Source organism: Uncinocarpus reesii, genomic scaffold, assembly GCF_000003515.1.
Source record: "Uncinocarpus reesii 1704 scaffold_1 genomic scaffold, whole genome shotgun sequence".
In the NCBI taxonomy this organism is placed as follows: domain Eukaryota; kingdom Fungi; phylum Ascomycota; class Eurotiomycetes; order Onygenales; family Onygenaceae; genus Uncinocarpus; species Uncinocarpus reesii.
The window spans coordinates 3684549-3702702 of record NW_003052500.1 but is presented as its reverse complement, the minus strand read 5'-3'; the positions used below and the strand labels follow the sequence as shown (position 1 = coordinate 3702702).

At 49.3% G+C, this 18154-nt stretch overlaps 8 protein-coding genes across 8 annotated transcripts; 3 read left to right on the top strand and 5 right to left on the bottom strand.

Moving 5' to 3' along the window:
- Positions 1-1255: 1255 nt before the first annotated feature.
- On the bottom strand, positions 1256-2147 carry UREG_01464 (uncharacterized protein; the record flags this gene model as incomplete). Its single annotated transcript, XM_002541902.1, has 3 exons — positions 1256-1333; positions 1500-1912; positions 2069-2147. The coding sequence occupies 3 exons, from the start codon at positions 2145-2147 to the stop codon at positions 1256-1258; spliced, it is 570 nt and encodes a 189-aa protein (XP_002541948.1).
- A 502-nt stretch (positions 2148-2649) lies between these two features.
- On the bottom strand, positions 2650-3841 carry UREG_01463 (uncharacterized protein; the record flags this gene model as incomplete). The annotated part of the gene is made up of 3 exons (XM_002541901.1): positions 2650-3298; positions 3361-3502; positions 3562-3841. The coding sequence occupies 3 exons, from the start codon at positions 3839-3841 to the stop codon at positions 2650-2652; spliced, it is 1071 nt and encodes a 356-aa protein (XP_002541947.1).
- A 692-nt stretch (positions 3842-4533) lies between these two features.
- UREG_01462 (uncharacterized protein) lies at positions 4534-5990 on the top strand (the record flags this gene model as incomplete). Its single annotated transcript, XM_002541900.1, has 4 exons — positions 4534-4861; positions 4927-5105; positions 5156-5332; positions 5391-5990. The coding sequence occupies 4 exons, from the start codon at positions 4534-4536 to the stop codon at positions 5988-5990; spliced, it is 1284 nt and encodes a 427-aa protein (XP_002541946.1).
- A 1049-nt stretch (positions 5991-7039) lies between these two features.
- UREG_01461 (uncharacterized protein) lies at positions 7040-8361 on the bottom strand (the record flags this gene model as incomplete). Its single annotated transcript, XM_002541899.1, has 2 exons — positions 7040-8141; positions 8240-8361. The coding sequence occupies 2 exons, from the start codon at positions 8359-8361 to the stop codon at positions 7040-7042; spliced, it is 1224 nt and encodes a 407-aa protein (XP_002541945.1).
- Positions 8362-10098: 1737 nt separating this feature from the next.
- UREG_01460 (uncharacterized protein) lies at positions 10099-11706 on the bottom strand (the record flags this gene model as incomplete). Its single annotated transcript, XM_002541898.1, has 5 exons — positions 10099-10478; positions 10728-10938; positions 10998-11216; positions 11275-11447; positions 11484-11706. The coding sequence occupies 5 exons, from the start codon at positions 11704-11706 to the stop codon at positions 10099-10101; spliced, it is 1206 nt and encodes a 401-aa protein (XP_002541944.1).
- An 840-nt stretch (positions 11707-12546) lies between these two features.
- Positions 12547-14033, bottom strand: UREG_01459 (uncharacterized protein; the record flags this gene model as incomplete). The annotated part of the gene is made up of 2 exons (XM_002541897.1): positions 12547-13827; positions 13968-14033. The coding sequence occupies 2 exons, from the start codon at positions 14031-14033 to the stop codon at positions 12547-12549; spliced, it is 1347 nt and encodes a 448-aa protein (XP_002541943.1).
- A 1680-nt stretch (positions 14034-15713) lies between these two features.
- Positions 15714-16135, top strand: UREG_01458 (uncharacterized protein; the record flags this gene model as incomplete). The annotated part of the gene is made up of 2 exons (XM_002541896.1): positions 15714-15847; positions 15994-16135. The coding sequence occupies 2 exons, from the start codon at positions 15714-15716 to the stop codon at positions 16133-16135; spliced, it is 276 nt and encodes a 91-aa protein (XP_002541942.1).
- A 1144-nt stretch (positions 16136-17279) lies between these two features.
- Positions 17280-17895, top strand: UREG_01457 (uncharacterized protein; the record flags this gene model as incomplete). Its single annotated transcript, XM_002541895.1, has 3 exons — positions 17280-17400; positions 17458-17561; positions 17620-17895. The coding sequence occupies 3 exons, from the start codon at positions 17280-17282 to the stop codon at positions 17893-17895; spliced, it is 501 nt and encodes a 166-aa protein (XP_002541941.1).
- Positions 17896-18154: the final 259 nt, after the last annotated feature.

Below are 18154 nucleotides of genomic sequence, written 5' to 3'. Positions count from 1 at the left end.
ACCGCGATCTAGTTACTCCCCTTGTTGCCCTTCAATCTCCATCGCACTCTGTGTTGTCGGCATTTATCAAGCCTGTCGCTCCCACTTCTTCGCGGTTCCTCTGTCACTCTTTGCCTACTATCTTGGCTCCTTGTCAGAAAGCTGCCTCTCTCTGAGTGTCCCCGCCAGCAACGGTAAGTGCGCTTTTCCTGTGGGATTTCCGAGTACCCTGCTCCCCCCCGCCCCTCACTCGTCGGCCATTATCGCAATCGAGCACGGTATTCCCGACAACCTGTTCGCTTCTTCCTCTGTGCTCCTAGAATGCTTGAATTCTCTTTGACGAAGCTAACCATGACGCCGGCTCACAAAGAGGACTTACGAGCCGATCACGTATCCTTCCCCGCCCCAATGCCTGCTGCCGTGCATATCGATGCCTCCCGTCGCAACAAAAGACCGCGAATTCTCCTAGAAACTGAAAGAGAAGAGCTGGAAAAATTTATCGATTCTATCCATTACTCCTCCAGGTACGGGTTGTTCCGCTGGGCTTGACATCTCCCAAAGCTAGTTCCTGACCGAAATGAAGATATTCGGATAGCGAATTCGAGTATCGCCATGTCCAGCTTCCAAAGGACATGCTTAAGAAAATTCCGCAGGATTATTTTGACCAATCGAAAGGAACTCTAAAATTATTGTGGGAGGAAGAATGGAGAGGGCTAGGAATTACACAGGTAGCACTGTCGAGATGGGTTCCGGAGACTTTAAGAAACCAATCTGACATTTTGATTGCAGAGTTTGGGCTGGGAGCATTACGAGGTCCACGAACCGGAGCCACACATTCTCCTGTTCAAGTGAGTCAAACTTCCCCTGCTCTGGTTTCTGCATCATTCGATTAACGTGGTTGTCTACAGACGTCCAATCGACTACCAACCCCCAGCTCAGTGATGATTACGGCAATTCCTTGCTAATGACCCATTTCCGGCGTTCTTTTCTTTTTTAAGGGTTTTCGTGGGATTCCATTTGGCTGGTAATGAATACTATTTTGTCCGTCAGCATGGGTTAGCGCGCACAATTGATCAATTCGACTTCGACATGGAAAAGAAAAGCATGTATATCATTTGGACTTGTTGTTCCTTTCTGTTTTTCACCTAATTCATTTCTGAGGATTATATCTGAGGCTGTGACCTCAGTAGAATGATTTTAAACAGTGATCAATGTCTCCTTCCCCGCTCCAAATCTCGGGCCCATAACCATGCTCATGTGGGAACGACAATTTGGATCATTCAATGCACTTTTCAAGCCATTCCTCCCACTGTTGAACAGTGAAACTGCTGCTAATAGATCTTTCTTCAACACCCTGCAGCCCAACAATTGCTATTAGTGTTGAAACAGCTTATTGCAACTCAGAGAGGAACAACTCACATCAAAGAAAACTGTGGGAGTCACATGGACTCCTATGACTCTATTTGACTAGTACACTCTTTAGTTTTCATTTCTAGTACCCCTGAGACAAAAAGACGCACCTTTGTCAAAAATTTGACATCGTTTGTCACTTGGTTGCCGCCATTCAAAGACCCGTCCGGCGCTGGTTTGTCACTGACCTCCAGCAGAGCATACACCTTTGCTTCATCCAAACCCGTCACTTTCGCCGCTAATTTGGCCAATCGCTCATACGTATGGTTCCTCGTCTCATTTACGACGTTTGCATCGAAATACTCCTTTTGGGCCTTGAACAGGGCGTCGCTGAAATCCCAGAACTTGGAGGGTGCTAGTTTCAAGACCGCAAGTGCCGCTTCTTGGGTCAAGGTCGACGACGGGTGCCATGGTTGGACTTGCGGCCGGAAAACGACCTGGAGCTTCGGAGTATAGGTCTTTTGGATGATAGGGATGACGGAGGTGTAGAATGTGTGGAAGAGTTTTGCGGAGAACTGCTCAGCTCATGGTCAGCCAGGTCGAAATAGGTTCAATCCCACTCTGCCTCTGTAGAACTGAAATTTACCGGGCAGACATAGTCAAGATCTAGAAGAAGCAAACGTTCAGCTTTTGCCAATGATGTTGCGGCTACCTGCCAGGCCAAAGGAAGTATACTCACAGATCTCAAGGGTATGTCGCTGTTCCGCAATGCCCGAAGTAGCAAGCCGCAAACCCGAGTATTTTGGTGGGAGGGTCATGATGTCAAGTTTTAGCGTTATTGTCCACCACTTGATCACAACCGTAGACAGAATGTGCTTCAACTCTCAGTCATGTAAAAGCAATCAGGTTGATGAATTGGTTATAACACAATCCGATACCCCGCGTGGGCCATGTTGAGGTCGGCGACCTTGCGGTTGGGATCCTGGCAGTTGGTTACGTCACCACCACTGGAGCTCAGATACGTGCGCCAAGATGAAAGACAGATTTGTATACAATCGATTTCAGCTTCTCCTTAACTGCTGACACTGATTAAATCGTTGATTGCAGCAACGCCCAGACCGTATGCAGAGGTATCTATATGCAAAAAAACCCAGACTGATGCTTCGAAATCCCAGATCCAGAATCAAAAAAAAGATCGTAAAATGGGGCGAGAGTGCGAAGTCAGAACACATTCGAAGAAGCAGAAACGCCGAGCCCCGTTCCCCTTATAGTTCACCAAAACAATGGCAAGCGAAAATGTAAAGTGAAAGGTTCGGGATATCACGTACTCGTCGGGCTTTCCGGGACTCTAGGGCTAAGTGTTTTTAGCTTAAGCCGCAAACCGGTCCAGGACTTTTGGACAGGGTCATATATTCCGGTGGCACCAATCGTGCAGACTCCTCTTGAGCCCTTTAACCCGATCAATCCTCGTACGGCAAAGGAGCCCCGGGGGATAGACAAGCCATGAGACAAGTCGTTAAATATGGAATGGAAAATCTTTGTGACCACTAATAAATCAGGGTCTGGTTTGGGTGCGAAAGAAAGGAACGATTTGACGGTTGAATTTTCGTTGGAGTGGAGTTCTGAGGAGCTTTCAACTTTGGGAATGCTCTCCTGTAGGGAAGTACCTCGAGGATAGTTTGACTGATTGTGCGGCAAAGCTGTCCTGCTTTGCGGAGTTCCAGGTTCAAACGAAGACGGCAAGCCCTGGCGGGAGCCGATTCCCTGTCCCCCTTCTTGAGGTCGATTTGAATTACCACCCAAAAATGATTTGAGTCTGGCCATCTTGAGCTCGAAAAACGCCAACCCTGCTCCGAGTATAGCAAAAAAGAGGGGCGTTGGGAGCACGATATCGCGGAACCGACCTCCTTCTTCTAAAGGAAGTCGCCGTATAACTGCGTCGACACTGCCATCGTCCAGAAACTCGAACCTGGTAAGCAGATAAAGGTATTAGTACAGGGCATTCGCAAACAAGTAGCAATATAGACATACCCAAGTTGGTCGTATTCCGGGGGTGCTCTGCTCGGGAACACAGGTGTAAGTATGGCTTGATTGACCGAAATGGGTTGTCCCATTTGTTTGGACAGATCCGGGTCCTTTGCGAGTGCCGACTGCACTAGGTCCGCAAGTTCAACTATATGACTATTAGTCACGATCAAGATTCTTCATTAATCAGAAATGATTTTCTCGTACGCTTCAATTTCTCCAAGAACTTCTTATCGTTGGAAATCTTGATGAAGTTCTGCCACTCTGGGTCGTCTCGAGAGTATAAGTCTCCCTTGACGGGGCTGGGCATAGCCAAGGGGACGAAGAGTGGATCATCTTCATCCTCATCCTTAGTATTGGTGAGCTCCCGTCCGGGTTCATGTTCCTCTTCCAACGTTTCTTCCTCCTCTGCTTCTTGGAGTACGAAAGTGATAAAAGGGGTCCAAACGAATTTATCCCACACGGTATAAGCGCAAAAGCCAAACATGCAGTTAAATAGGAATTTCCTTGTATAACTATCAGTAAAGCCCGTGTGCAGGAATTCTAATATGACGAGAATCTACCTTAGGGCCGGGCTTTTCTTAAACCTGACTCTGTGGACATCCACCAAACCACTCTGGCGCTGTAACGGCCGCCGGAATAGCGGAGAGATTAGAGGCCGACGCCGAACGAGTTGTTGGCGGATATTGGCACCTCGCATAAGACGCGGAATCATCTGGCTGGATTGCGATGTAGATATTGCATATTGGGAGAGAAGGAAGAGGTACTGGCGCGGGGAGGACTGTAGTCTGCCTGAAAAACAACAAATGAGAGCGACAGGGACTAACAACGAAGAGGATAGTTTGTAGAATTGCTCTTTGTGAAAGCAAATCGAATGAGCGAGGGCGTAGAGAAAAGACCGAGATTGCCTGGAGTGCGAGTGAGAAAGCAAAGTCAAGCTGAGATGAGATCGCCTTTGGCCGCCGCGCCAAGCCCCGACCTCATCGCTCACCAAGAGCTCGCAAGGACATCAGCCAGCAATGATATCCGTCTATATTTGAACAGAACAACTCACGCAGCGGGTGCTAGCTACCCTTCTAAAGCTCGTTTAAGCAGTCATAGTCGACTCTTTGTGACCTTCTTACATTCCCTCTGCACCTACATGCCGGGGCGGGTTAGTGACCCCGGGTCCCTGCCAGCATGAAGCAGTTCCTCTCCTACCTCACGATAGGCCTTGCTGCGGCAACTACTTCTGTCGCCTCCGACGATGTAACGATTTTTATACCTGAGATTACACCTGCTTCCAAGCATTCAGATGGCCGGCAGATCTCTCCGGATATTGCGAGATGGATACTCGCAAGGCGATTAGGATGGCCGGGCACCTCGTTACGTGGAGACATTGACGAGGAGGTTTTGCAGGGCCTGGATGAATTCGGGGGGCAGCAGCCTGTAGCCTTTGGGGATTCGAATCTAAAGCAACCGTCTCATAAACTACTTGTCGTGTTGCAAGGATTTGACCAGGCCAAAGGTGTGTGATTCATGGCAGATTCTCCTCAAAAGATAGCGGCCCCTAATAGCTTCTCCCATTTCTAGATGCTCAATCAAAGCTCGGCCGTGTTACAGTAACTGAGGCTTTACCCGATTTTATAGAGGCCTCGTTTCTCAACGGCCTCCTCTCAGAACCCTCCCCCCGAAGGCCAAACTCCCGCCTATGCTCATATCATTGGGAGTGGGACCCAGTGGTAGCGGCTGATTTGGTGTTTCGAAACACGGTACGACAATTATGAGCGCGTTTTTGGATTGTTGTCTAACGGGGCTACAGAACGGATTAGATTGCCCTTCGGAAGCACCCTTTCTAAACGAGTTCAAAGACGCGTTTTCTGAAGAACGTGGCGATATCGAATCCCTTCGGAGAGTTGTCCAGACCCATTTTGGGGGTACGCCGTTTGAGCCTGGGCAACACGTCTCTGCTATTCTCCGACTCAGCCCTCAGGTCCAAGTCAGTTACTGTTGCTTTTTTCTTCCGTTTGATAAAAATCTAACTACATATCCCGCAGGAAAAGCCAGTTTCGTCCGATAGATATTTGTCCCCAATCCTCACCTCAGCGGAAGCCTCGATAGTGGATACCACCGTCGTTGTTCTACCCGGAAACCGCTGGAAATCGTCATCATTCTCAAAGTCAGAACCCTCCATCCAATCTTCAGGATATTCACACAGACGCCATTCATCACACCTTCCCCCAATGTTTCCTCGCGACTCCAACATGACGAAACCTAATAACACCCTCTCCACCCTCCTCCCCGTTTGTTACGCCACGAACGACACCTGTACCACCCGCACTAACTCCTGCTCCGGCCACGGTTACTGCTACCTCAAGCGCCAAGGAGCCGCCAAAGGAGGTGAATGCTATGCTTGCAAATGCCTTCGCACAGTTGACTATACCGATCCCGACAAAAATACGACCAAAACCATCCAGTGGGGCGGACCGGCGTGCCAGAAGAAAGACGTAAGCATGCCGTTTTGGCTATTGGGCGGGTTTTCGCTACTGTTGGTTGTGGGAATCTGGTTCGCAATCGGGCTGTTGTGGCAGATGGGCCAGGAAGAATTGCCGAGTGTTTTGAGCGCTGGTGTTACGGCACCCAGAGCACAGAAGTGATTTTTGCTTTTGGGTTTCTTTTCCCCAGTCTATGGAGTTACCGCCTTGTATACTCCATGCAGAGGGATAGAACAGTAGGTTTCCTGATTGACTATGGTCTCAATTACTTTCTCTGGGTATTCAGATTTGCATCTAGCACCTTATGGGGACTATTTTTATTGTATAACAAGTGGTATGTCAGTTGTGAATATTTCTCAATTTCACTTCGCATTGGAATAATGAGGGCATGTTTCGGTAGATTTGCTAATCCTTCTGTGAAATGAGAACCTATCTTGTTGATATGAAAGAATCCATTTAATTGTTCCCCTTTCCTATTATTGTCGATGGATAGAACCCCAGAGAGAAACCACTAGCAAGATTGTTCCATAACTACATACATCAAAACCACCCTATAAACAAAAATAACATACTTTCCATATATCCATCCTACAATAAATAAAATGCACCCACCAAACACAAATGGATAAAGAGATAATGCTAAGATACTCGAAAACTAGCCCACGAATAGCAGCTATGTCATGGGGTATCACAGATGGAGACAGATAATTTAAAAAAAGAGGTGGCTTCATGCAGACAAATATCACGTCGTGAGGATTGAGAAGTGGGAGTTGAGAGCAGATCCACAAAAGTACCTTTTTTTGGAAGACGCTCACGCATAGCATGATTTTAGCCAGTCAGCTTGCTTGCGTTCCTGAAGAACCGGGTACCTGGACTGAAAAGGGAACTCCTGGCGCCGCGCTGGAGCATAAGCACATGGGATAACATCAAAGGAAAGCAACAGAACATGCACCATCTTAAACCACAAGTCCAAATCACCAGTCAAGGGTCAAATATAAACAGGCTAATCGTAGAATTAAGTATGATGAGATATAAGCAGTGGTTGGAAACCGTAATAGGGGTGCTGGATGAGGGTGAGACAAGAGCGGGAAAAGAGAGCGGTAAGAAATTGGCGAGTCGAAATAGCTTTACCAGAGCTGCATCATTTGATGCCAACTGGAACAATTGGGACGGTCATGCGATGGCGTAAACGGTGAAAATGGAGAATATTATCACCTTGTGCCGGATTCGAGTTGGTTAGGAGTGGGTTCAGTGTTCTGTCCACTGGTATCCGGCGCACGTGACCTGCTAAGCGACGGGAGGTTAATCCGCGCAGCAGCCAACGGAGGCAATCTTGATCTCCACGATGACCATGGCGAGGTACCCTGATGTGAAGTAGTATTCGGAGTATCTCTAGGAGCGGTTGGACGTCGGCTAGATCGAGTTTCCCCAGTCGTGCGGGAGTTCTGCCGATCGGCTGATGGCGCAATTGAGATGAAGCGCCCTGGAAGTACCATCCTTGTTGAAAACGGACGTAGGCGGCCGCCGATTAATGCCGGCTCTGGCTCTGCTGGATTGTTGTTTCGTCGACCATGCTCCTGGTTGCCATCAGACCCATCAGGTCGAGGTTTAGGAACATAGTAATCCGCTTTGCATAGCGGGCAACACGCTCGGCGGCTGGTAAGCCAAGGGTCGAGACAAGAAGCATGAAAAGCATGGCCGCACGCCAATCCGCGAATATAATCATCGTCTTCAATGACGTCTAAGCAGATAGCGCAGGAATCACCAGGGTTCGCAAGTAGCTCAGCAGGCACGGCTGCATGGATCGGATCATCATGATCGTCATCATCATCATCATCTAGGTGGCTTCCGTCCATGGCTGTGGCTTTTGCTGGTAGTTCTTTTGGATGCTCTGCAGGCGTCCTAATATCCAAAGGCTTTTGCAATGTCTCCTTCTCGGACTTGCCCTCTTTGGTTTCTGATTCTTCGGGGACAATAGTAGACGGCTCTGCGCGATTCGCAATTGTTTGACTGTCAGTTGCATCAGTAAAGGCCCCAGAGGCACGCTTCAGGCTCGCAGGCCTGCTTCCGGATGGCGCCTCGATCCCACCGGCAGTAGGCAGTCCTTCGTCCGCTCGCGATGCACGCCATGTTTTGTACTTTATGAGTGGAAATCGATTGTTGACCTCGTCCATGGTCATCAGTTTCTTTTCCCTCCGTCGTCTGTGGGTTCTTGGGACAGCCATGAGATCAATTGGGTCGCCTGTCTCTTCGTTTCGGAGTTGTCTATGGCGCTGGTTGTAGCGAAAACAGTATTTCACGCCGACGATGATCCTGAGCAATTAGGGCTTTGGAATTAGTAAAATCCGATCCAGTACTATGTTTCTGGAAAAGGTGTTGTCCTCAGTTAGGGCATTGAGGGTTGGGCGTACCAAAGATTAGTGAAGACCACGCCAAACCCCAAGGCGACGAAGAATAACAGTGGTTGGCTGTTACTACCAGAGCCAGTACCATTATTGGGATCCGGTGTAGATGTCGGCGAAGCAACCGACATTTTGAACGATAAATTGGGCAAATGTGGTTATATTTTCCTGCACAGTGAAGGCAGAAAAGCCGTCAACCTCCTTCTGCCTGCTTCACCTGCGACTGCAACGATGAGAGTCCAGTCAAAGGTTCGCCCAGAATCGCATGGAATAGACGCGTTAGAAAGAATGCATTCACTCAAAACAAAAGCGCCGGGGTCAATCACACAGCATTCAGCGTTGGGGAAAAGTGGTAACGGAACGGCGTCGACGGGATTAAGCGAGAGGATGAATATGACAAATAGAATTCGCTCCAAGCCTAGGGCAGACGGCAGCGTCAACCATGGAAGAGGGACAGGTTGAATAAAGTCATGGCCGGGCCATGAACCAGCACGAGTGTTGTGGTGTGTTGTTTCAAGGACGAGTGACGTTTATATCGGAAGGCTGGGAACCGGATGAAACAGAGTTTTGGAACAAGCGGGAGGGCCGGAGTTTGTACACAGAGGCGGCGAGGCAGGCGATGAGAGTCTCGCGACGGGCGAATTGGCGATGAAAGGACAGGCCGTTCACACGAGTCGAGAGACGATGGTCGAGTGCGATGGCGATGTTGGTGGTGGAAAGCGGAGGTGGAGGATGAAGTGGTGGACACTGATTCGAGGGAGTCGCCCGGCGAGCACTGTGACAGCACCAAGACGCCAGTGAATTACGCGCTTTACCCAGTTCGGCCGCCAAATGCCTAGTTGGGCTTAGTGCGCTGGCTGGTTGTGTGGAAATCGGCCGGTCACCTTGCCGTATAGAGCCTAGCGCTGTTTGGGGGTTTCAACATGTAATTTTGGTGTTTCCCCTCAGACGATCAACTGTCTATCAGTCTATCAGATCCCTCGATCCCTACGCAACACGCCGCGAGACTACATGCTCGTGGCAGGATATCCGCCTTTGGGAGATGATGCTGTGACCGCTACACACAAACTCACTTGGGGAAGAGGTTACATTCGTCCTGGGACCCGGCCACCCGGATGCTCAACAAGGATAGAACAGCCACAATGGACGCGAAGCTCAAAGGACAACTCAACAATGCGAGTGTCAGCGGGTAATGCCGGCAGCAAACAAAGCACAAAAATGCCCCAGATTAAAGATGGATAATCGATGGCTTCTGGCTTCGCTACAACTCGTCTCTTTTCCCAAGGCACATGTATCGTGTTTCGAATCTGCTCTTGGCAACAATGCTTGGGAGTCGATCGACAGTTCGAAACAGAAAAAAAGCAAAATAAAAAAGGGTTCCATTTTGTTTGACATTGACAGTTTCAAACAGAAAACAATTTTTGCCTGTGAAGACAAGCCAAGCGGCATTTCCATGGAGTCGCTCCTCGGGTTTGATAGAACGACAACCTCTGATTTTCTGTCTGCCATGCTGCCGTATATCTTGCAATAATCGATACTAAATCGGAAAGAACTCCGAATATGGTTACTTCGTACATACATCTTCTCACAGAATAAACGGCCCATTTGTCAAAGCGAACACTTCAGCTTCAAGCTCCTCTTCATATTTGTCACCAAACGTACTATAATAGATAAACTCTTTCTTGTTAACGCTTCCATATGGCCAGAGTGCTCGGGTAAACTCCCAATACTCCGGTTTATATCCCGCATTTTCAAAATCGATGAGGCCATAAAGGCGTCCAGACCGAAGGAGCATATTTGACATATGCAGATCAGAATGCGTGAAAACAACTTCATGCTTCTTTTCATACAGAACAGAGAGCGGCCGTTCATTTTGCTCCCTTGAACATCTTGAAGGAGTCGATCAGTGAAATCTGAAATTGAATTGTATGGCCCCAAGCTTCTCCTTGGCCGTATCGATGATCGCTGATCGGGCCACCCAGAGTGTTAGCAATAAGGTAATTTGTTTGGTTTGGAATGCGCCGCAGTTGTTGAATCCATTCGGCCAGATCCTTCCCTATTTGCTCTCGCTCTTCGTATGTTGTCCGATAGAATACCAGATTCAAAGGGTTTCCGGTTATTGTTGTCATCAGAATGAAACCTGATTTGTTGTCACTCATGACAGAATCAATTAGCCTTGGTGCATTTATTGATGTATATCTCTCCACCAACAGCAATGCGTTTGCCTCATTTGCGGTATGTTCGCGACCTATCTTGAGACATAAGCCCAATGGAAGGAACTTGACATAGGCACCCCTTTGGTGGGATAAAAGTACTCGATTACCCGGTTGACAAATCTGTAAATAGATAACCGGGCAAGTTTTGGAAGGATAATCAATGCACTCCGGAGTAAAAGTCTTCCCCTCCGCCCAAGTGTTCTGGGTTCTAAGTCGTAGTCAGTAAAAACGCCAGGAAAATTCTTGGTTGAAGGTACGTGAGTATATACACATATACATACCTTGGGTGATCGGGGGCCAGCCATCTCGAATCTGCTGTTCTATAACGGAGAAATGTAGAGGGATTGAAATGATGCCTTGGATATTTAGCAGAACCCTTGCCGGTAATAGGTGAGTGTCGGGATTTGGCGTCGACGGCACCGTATAAAATGAGCCGTGGCCATCTAGAGTGAATGGTAGGCGACCAGTAGGTGGCACTGCCTGAATCTGCCACTATACACAGCTTTTTAACATCTTTAACATCCACGAAAATGGCCCCAAGAAAAGCTTACACCGTCATTCTTTACGTTTGGTATGCGAGCACTCGGCGTTTCTAAATAAGGCGGCTTGTGAATTTTGAAGCTCCCGTATCGGAAAGCAGTTCGTACTGGCTGGGCCATGAGCCAGAGATTTCGTAGCTCATTTCTTTGGTTGCGCTCCTTGAGCATTTCCAACATTTCTTCCACCTGCTTGCTAGAGACGAGGGCGTCTAAGAGAGGGCGCAAATAACCCTATACGGGAGTTGTCAAAGACGCTCAGTAAGCTCCAGATTCATAGCCGCAAACTCACCCCAGAGCGCAAGTCAGCGTCATGCACAACCGACGGAGCAACAATATATGTAGGTTTGACATCAGTGTCTGAGCCTGTGACACGGCAACGATGACCATCTCGTTCATTAAGAGCAGCTTTGATTTCACAAGGCACTTCATCGGGGCTCACTAGCTCAACAGTAAGTATGCTGCCTGAGATATAGAATCATTAGTTAAATGTCCTCGTACGTTTCAGTGCCAACGTCATCCAATCTTCCCGAATTGAACGCAAAGTCTCCTCTAGAGTACGCCGAGGGTTCTCGGATAACTGCTGGAGGACATAGCGACCAGCGTCATTTGGCACAACTGCGGAATGTACAAATGAAAAGAGTGCGGAAATCTCGATGGCAGGTAACTGCGCAGATTGTATCTTTTGCACGGCCGTGTGATACTGCTCCCCAAATATGCTCATGGCCGTGGAGATAGTTGGAAAGGAATAGAGGCAAATATTACCCAGGAAGAAACACCGGGCTAACAGTTACAGATGCCCCGGTGGTTCTCACATCAAGTGGCATCACGGCGTGCAAATATAAAAACTGAATAATAACGTAGCTAGTTAACAAGGAAACCTGTGTTTTGTCAGGGAGTGATCACTTTGGTTAACACCACTGTCTCCTCGGGCGATCCATGGCCCATCGTGCCAATATAACTAACTAGCTGTTCTGACCTATTAGTTATTAGCTATATTCCTTGAGAGTGAACTTCGGGATCTTCGCATAGTTACCAGCTTCCAGAAACACGGCAGCAGAAGGGAATGCACTCTGGGCGAAGAACATGCATTTCATGAAAGAGATTTTTTTGTGGTCTTTACGCAGCTATCTCACCAGCCTTTATGCCACCCGCCAATGTACAATAGGACCCGATGAAAGCAATGTACGTTGCGTTCGATGTCTCAGCATCTGAAGCATGCCCGCGAAATCTGCAGAGTTCCCTTGTGAGAATATTACTCTCATCACTATGCTGATAAGATGATAGTGAACGATCTTGATGGATGGATGTAATCCTCTAAAAAAATGATAGAGTTTGAGCAGACTCAACCAAACTACAGCAGTAACTGTCTCATTGTCATTGTGCCAATATAAGCTAAAAGATCGATGGAGCTAGCAGTCTCACTCATTTGATGCGATCGTTCTGTTGGTGATTTTCACATTCATATCTCGCTGGATCGTCAGCCCATAATTTTTCCACTTGAAGGGCTCGACCGGGTCAATCATCACAAAATCGAAACGCCGGAAAAGCTAAGAAGAATGCTTCAGTCAGTGAAAAGCGAGAATGGAGCCAAGAAATAGGTTCCCACCTCGAAGATCGTCTTTCCCATTTCCATATACGCCAACCGTTTTCCCAAGCACTCCCATCTGGAGCCCGTCGCGAACACCAGACCATGCGTCGCTTCCATTTCCCTGAGCCGGGCCGGCTGAGCGTCGATCCAGCGACGTGGCTCAAAGACACAAGCGTCCTCCCCAAAAACCGTTCGGTCCTTCATCATCGCCAATGGCACCCACGCGACCTGCGTCTTTGCTGGCACCCTGATCCCGCATATTTCATCATCTTTGTCGGATGTTTTCGGCATTAGCCCCATGATGGGGGGCCAGAGACGCAGCGTCTCTTTGATGCACGCTTGCAAATACGGGAGCGACTTTGCATGTTGATCAGCAATGACGGGGCGAGTGGCAGTTTCGGCCGCGATGTCAATTTCTGCTTGTAAAGCGTGGTACGCACTTGGATTAGTGCAAACATAGAAAATTATGTTTCGCAGCGCTGTGGCTGTTGTATCAGTTCCCGACAGCAGTTGAACAAGCGCTTCAACTTCAACTTCTGAACGAGTCAGACCAGAGTCGACAAAGGTTTGGAGCACATCGTCATTGCGGACCCTCTCGGGCTCGTAGCGAGTGTCAACATGTGCCTTTATCACGCCGAGAAGCTTGCCAACGCCATGGGTATCGGTCGGTTTGGGGACAAATGGCTTCATGATGTAGGTCTGGAGAAAGTCCACCACGGCGGGCATCATTGCAAGGAGATGGAATGGCAGGATCGTGGATTGGAAGGTTTTGAACAGGCCGAAGATATCGTTGTCGGCATCCAAATAGCCAGTGGGTTTACCAAACCCAACGGCGGTGATCACATCTTGAGTTAGGTACTGCATGGTCTGGTCCATCTTCAAGGGCTGCAACGCGCTCCGTGTGGAGATGTACTTGCGCCTGATTAGCGAGATGAGCTTCTCTACCTGCTCATCTACAAGCTGCTCCTGGTTGTTGATGCCTTTGCCTGCATAACCCCCCACCAAGTAGCCTCGCACCCGGTGATGTGCTTTGTTCTCGCATATGGTTAAGACGCTGTTTCTGGTTGGGTCTACTCGAATCGCTTTGTACCAGGACGAGCGGTAGTACCCAGAGTGTACACTCCAGATGCGCCGTATTTCCGAGGGGTCACTACATACGACATAATTGGGGCCAACTCGGACAAGGGGTCCTTGAGCGTACGAATGGACATCAATCAGTGCCAAAGATTCTAACAGCGTGGGAACAGGGGTCGCCTACCATAGGTGGCACAGACATCCTCGAGTTTATAACAGAGTCTTCCGGAGACGAAGTGGTGAAAGAGCCACAGTCTGCTCCATCCTAACCCGGTAGGTCCTGGAATATGACAAAGACGACGCCAGGTGGTAAAACGTACGATTACTGCGTATATCAGCAGCGCCACACCCCCGACGAGAAAGGTCGTGTTGCCGAACAGTGCCATGACAGCGGTGACTTATGTTGATGTCGATATGCTGCGCTTCTTGGAGGTTGAATGGCATTGGAAAGGTAGGTATTTTTGGGTTCCTTTTCTTCCCCCCCCCTTCCCCCCTTCTTTAATGAAGCGGCAGACGCAATGGATGACAACGCAGATTTGGCTCCAGCATGTTCCCGCATATACGCTGCAGCGGCGTGTTGGGTTTCGTCACCAAGAGGCCCGCGAGCTTCCAGCATCAATGTTGCAAGAAGGGACATGATGCAGATTCGGTTGGACGCGCGTTAGCCAATGACGAAGGGTCGGACCCGGGGGAATGGTCAACGCTAGCCGGATGAACTGGGCAATTGTTCGACACATGGCAGATGACATGCCCAATGCTGCAAGTTGGCTCGGTTCAGGGATGCGTGCAGGAAGGGATGGCGAACAGCTGCAGCAGTGGTTGATATTGCGCCTCTAGGATATAGATGCGAGTGATTGGCGGGCAACTTGCAGCTGCAGGTGATTTGGAATCGCTGCATTGTTGTTGCTGAGTCACGCGTTGGCATGGCCTCAGGAAAGAGCGCCCGAATAGGCAAGATGCTAGTGTTGCCATCCCGACTGCCGCTTCGGGCAGGCATGACCCCATGATGCAGCTTCCGCACTTGGGATGCATGCACCGGAGACGCGTTGTCCTTATCGCACCAATCAGCGGTGGCTGAGTGGGGACTTGTGGGCAGTGTAGCCAATAGATAGGAACGATAGCCGACAGGCTGCCAATTCGCGCCAAGCCCATTGGTGTCTTCAGTGAAAAGACCTTGGCTTGGATTGGGTATCAGCTTGTGTGCAGCATCATGATTACGCAAAACACAATAAAGCTCTTCTTCAGATTCAATATCCCCATGGGAATAAACCTAAGGCTTTGTTTTTGTTCCAATTCTCTTTGACCATTTCGTGTCGAGGCTGAAACAGATAATAAGCAGATATCAGTTTGCTTGACAGGTATGCTACACTTGGAATGTTTCCAACCATGCACGAATGTTTGCCTCGCCTGCTAACATCTAGGAATCAAAGGTTCAGGTTTCATGTTGGCAGCAACGCTGAGCTTGGGATTCTTGACGCATAAGTGACAGGGAATTAGTCCACATCGTCCTGTCGAAGAGGGCTTTCGAGCAAAACGCCAAAATGCCAAGGAAGAGGAAGATAAGTAATTCAAGGGCCAATAAGTAAACAGACAGTACTCTCAAGCCTTGATAACTCACCCTCGAGCATCTGTTCCCATGGTTTTGCTATCAGATCATCAGAATAAATGAATTTCCGTCTTATTACGGAATTCTGGCTGACCTGCGGACGATGTGGACAGGATAGGAGGGTATCGACATACCATCTAGCTGGTGAAGAGATTAGTCCTCCATGTAGTTAAAGCGATACTAGCAACCAATCAAGTGCTAGGAGCGACCATTAGTATTCAGCGAAGGCCTTCGGGGAGCATACAGACGCTCGTTCGAATGGTTTTACGACAGTTCCCAAGGCAGATCACTATCGCTCAAGCTTCAAAGTCTGATCCGCCGTCTGTGATGGTTTGTCCCAGGTTTGGAGAAGGACCTTATCCCAGACAAGCCGTTACGGGTTTAAATCGGCGGTGCGACTTCAAAATTCGACAGGCCTTCCATTATTGGTCCATTGTCAGCACGCCAGACACTCACCACAATGCGATCTCGTGGCTCAGTGGTTTGGAAGAAGGAGCCTGAGGATCCGCGGCCGCTGAAACCTAGCAAAATTTCTGGAACTTTGGTTGAAAAAGACCCAAAAATCACGAGGTTTCAGGGAGGAAAAAGTAAAAGGTAAGTATACTATCACGGGAAAAGGGCAGTTACTCGCTCAAAGGTTCTTTAGCCGTTTTCGCCCTCCCGAGCTACGGGATGAACCTCGAACGGGATTGGGCTGGAACCGCAGTTTTCATCCGTCTCTAGCTCAAACATCACGCTAGGGGTTATCAGCCCTTTGCAGACGCGGTCCATGCAGAACTCCCATCCCCGCCGGTTGCGCATGCCCAAGGCAAGATTACAAAACCAGCTATTCGCGATCGCTCGTTGACGGGGAGATGTCGAAACCTTTGGCAGCGTCCATAGGGAAACTTTGGGCATTTGCGTTGCCCAATTCGACGCTTTCTATATATCGCACTCCGTACATTGACCGAAAAACTGACAACGGAGCTCCCAGGAACACTTGAAGCAGCTTGCGGGTGAAAACAAAACCGTGAGGCCAGCCGGTACGTTTGGTTCAGCGGTTCGGGCTGTGAATCGAACTATCATGCGTTTGCGGGTGACAGTTGCAGTTTGGCAAAACACAGCGCTCGGCTCTTCTTGCGATGCCCACCCCTTCCTGCATTGCCCCTGGTGCCACGATGCGACGTGCAGGGTGTGATGTTGCTCGCAAACCAAACGTGACGTTGGAAGAAACGTCTGGCGCTACGCTGAATGCGGCTTAGCGCAGCCATCCCCGGGTTTGAAGTTGGTTAGTCAGCAGCGCGAAGGATCAACTTCCTTCAACCTCAAACCGACGAGAGCTGTCTGACGCCCCGGTTGATTGCTGTCAAAGTGCTTGGTTTGGTTTGGCGACTTGGACTCCGCACGTTTATCTTGTTGCTCTCCTTGTTCGGAGCCGGGGTGACTCCCTTCGAAACCCCCTGGGTACAGCTTCATACTTTTGCTGTCCGCAATGGTTCCCGAAACCTATCGGTCGAGCCTTTTGCCTCTCCCAGGAGGCCAGTTGCAACTTGATGAAGGCTTTCTGAATCGACCCGAGGTTTCTGATGATGACTCTTCCACTGAGATCATCGGCTAAAAGGGACATATCCCTTCTAGCCTTCTTTTGGGTTGGTCTTCTCGCCATCGTGCGACTGCGTAGCGCTGTGGATATGGAGAACCGTAGCTTTCCATCCCACCTTGTTCTCCATATAGCCTGCACTGCTCACCAAACTTTGTGATGCGGAGACAGCTGAGACGTCTGGAGTTGGAACTCATTGTCCAGTTGCTTTCCATCAGCAGGATAGACGGGAAAGGCGCCTCGGAAAACGCTTCCTCACATGTCTCTTCTTTCCTTCTATCCAGTTATAAGAGGTGTGGCAAGCCTCATCTTGGGGATGAGTTTGCATTGTCCAGCCTCAACCGACAAAACCAACGTCCTGTCGGGACCAGCTCGTCTTCTATTTCATTCAATTCTTAGCTTTGATAGCACGCCAAGGAAGGCAGGTCTTTCCCAGCTTTTCGCAATATGAGGTTTACGAATCCCTCTCTTCTTGTCGCGCTGCTGGCAGCTGCAGACTTCGCTGCTGGCCATGGTGCGATCGTCAGCGCCACTGGAGATCAAGGAGGGCAAGGAAGCGCTATTGGAAGTGAGACGCTCTGTAGCCTAGGTTCCCCGCGATATCCAGACTAATATCACTGTACAGTCGACCAAAACACTCCCCGCGATGGAACAAGGAGGACACCGTTCCAACAAGATACTACTCGTTTCCGCGGGGCCAATAGAGACACATGCGGCGAGACGTTGTTGGTAAGGCCAACCATTGTTTACTGAATTCGGAGAGGGCAGGTCTAACGTTATTTCAAAGAATGGTGACAATGACATCGAGGCCGGTACTGAACAAGTCATGTCAGACAATGGTGGAACACTGCCACAGGTTTCACCGGGCGGTACCCTTGAAATGACTCTACATCAAGTCAACGCCGACGGTGGTGGTCCGTACAAATGTATGATTGACTCCACTGGAACTGGAACAAACTGGCAAAATATCGAAGTCACCCAGAATGTTCCCGGTCGGTTGGGCATCAACCTCCGTGGCCGCAAATCTGACTTTGTATGTTTAACGCGCTTACCTACTTCCTAACGCACTAGCTAATACCCGTTACTAGAGTTTAACTGCCCAAATGCCTGCCAATCAGGAATGCACTGGGACTGTTGCCGGTCAAGAAAATGTGTGCATGGTCCGCTGCCAAAATCCAGCGCTTGCGGGACCTTTTGGAGGCTGTGTCCCTGTGCAGATGGCTGGAGCGTCTGGTGGTAATCAAGGAAATACCAATGGTACCGATGGCAACAATGGCGGTAACAACGGCGGCAACAATGGCGGTAACAACGGCGGCAACAGA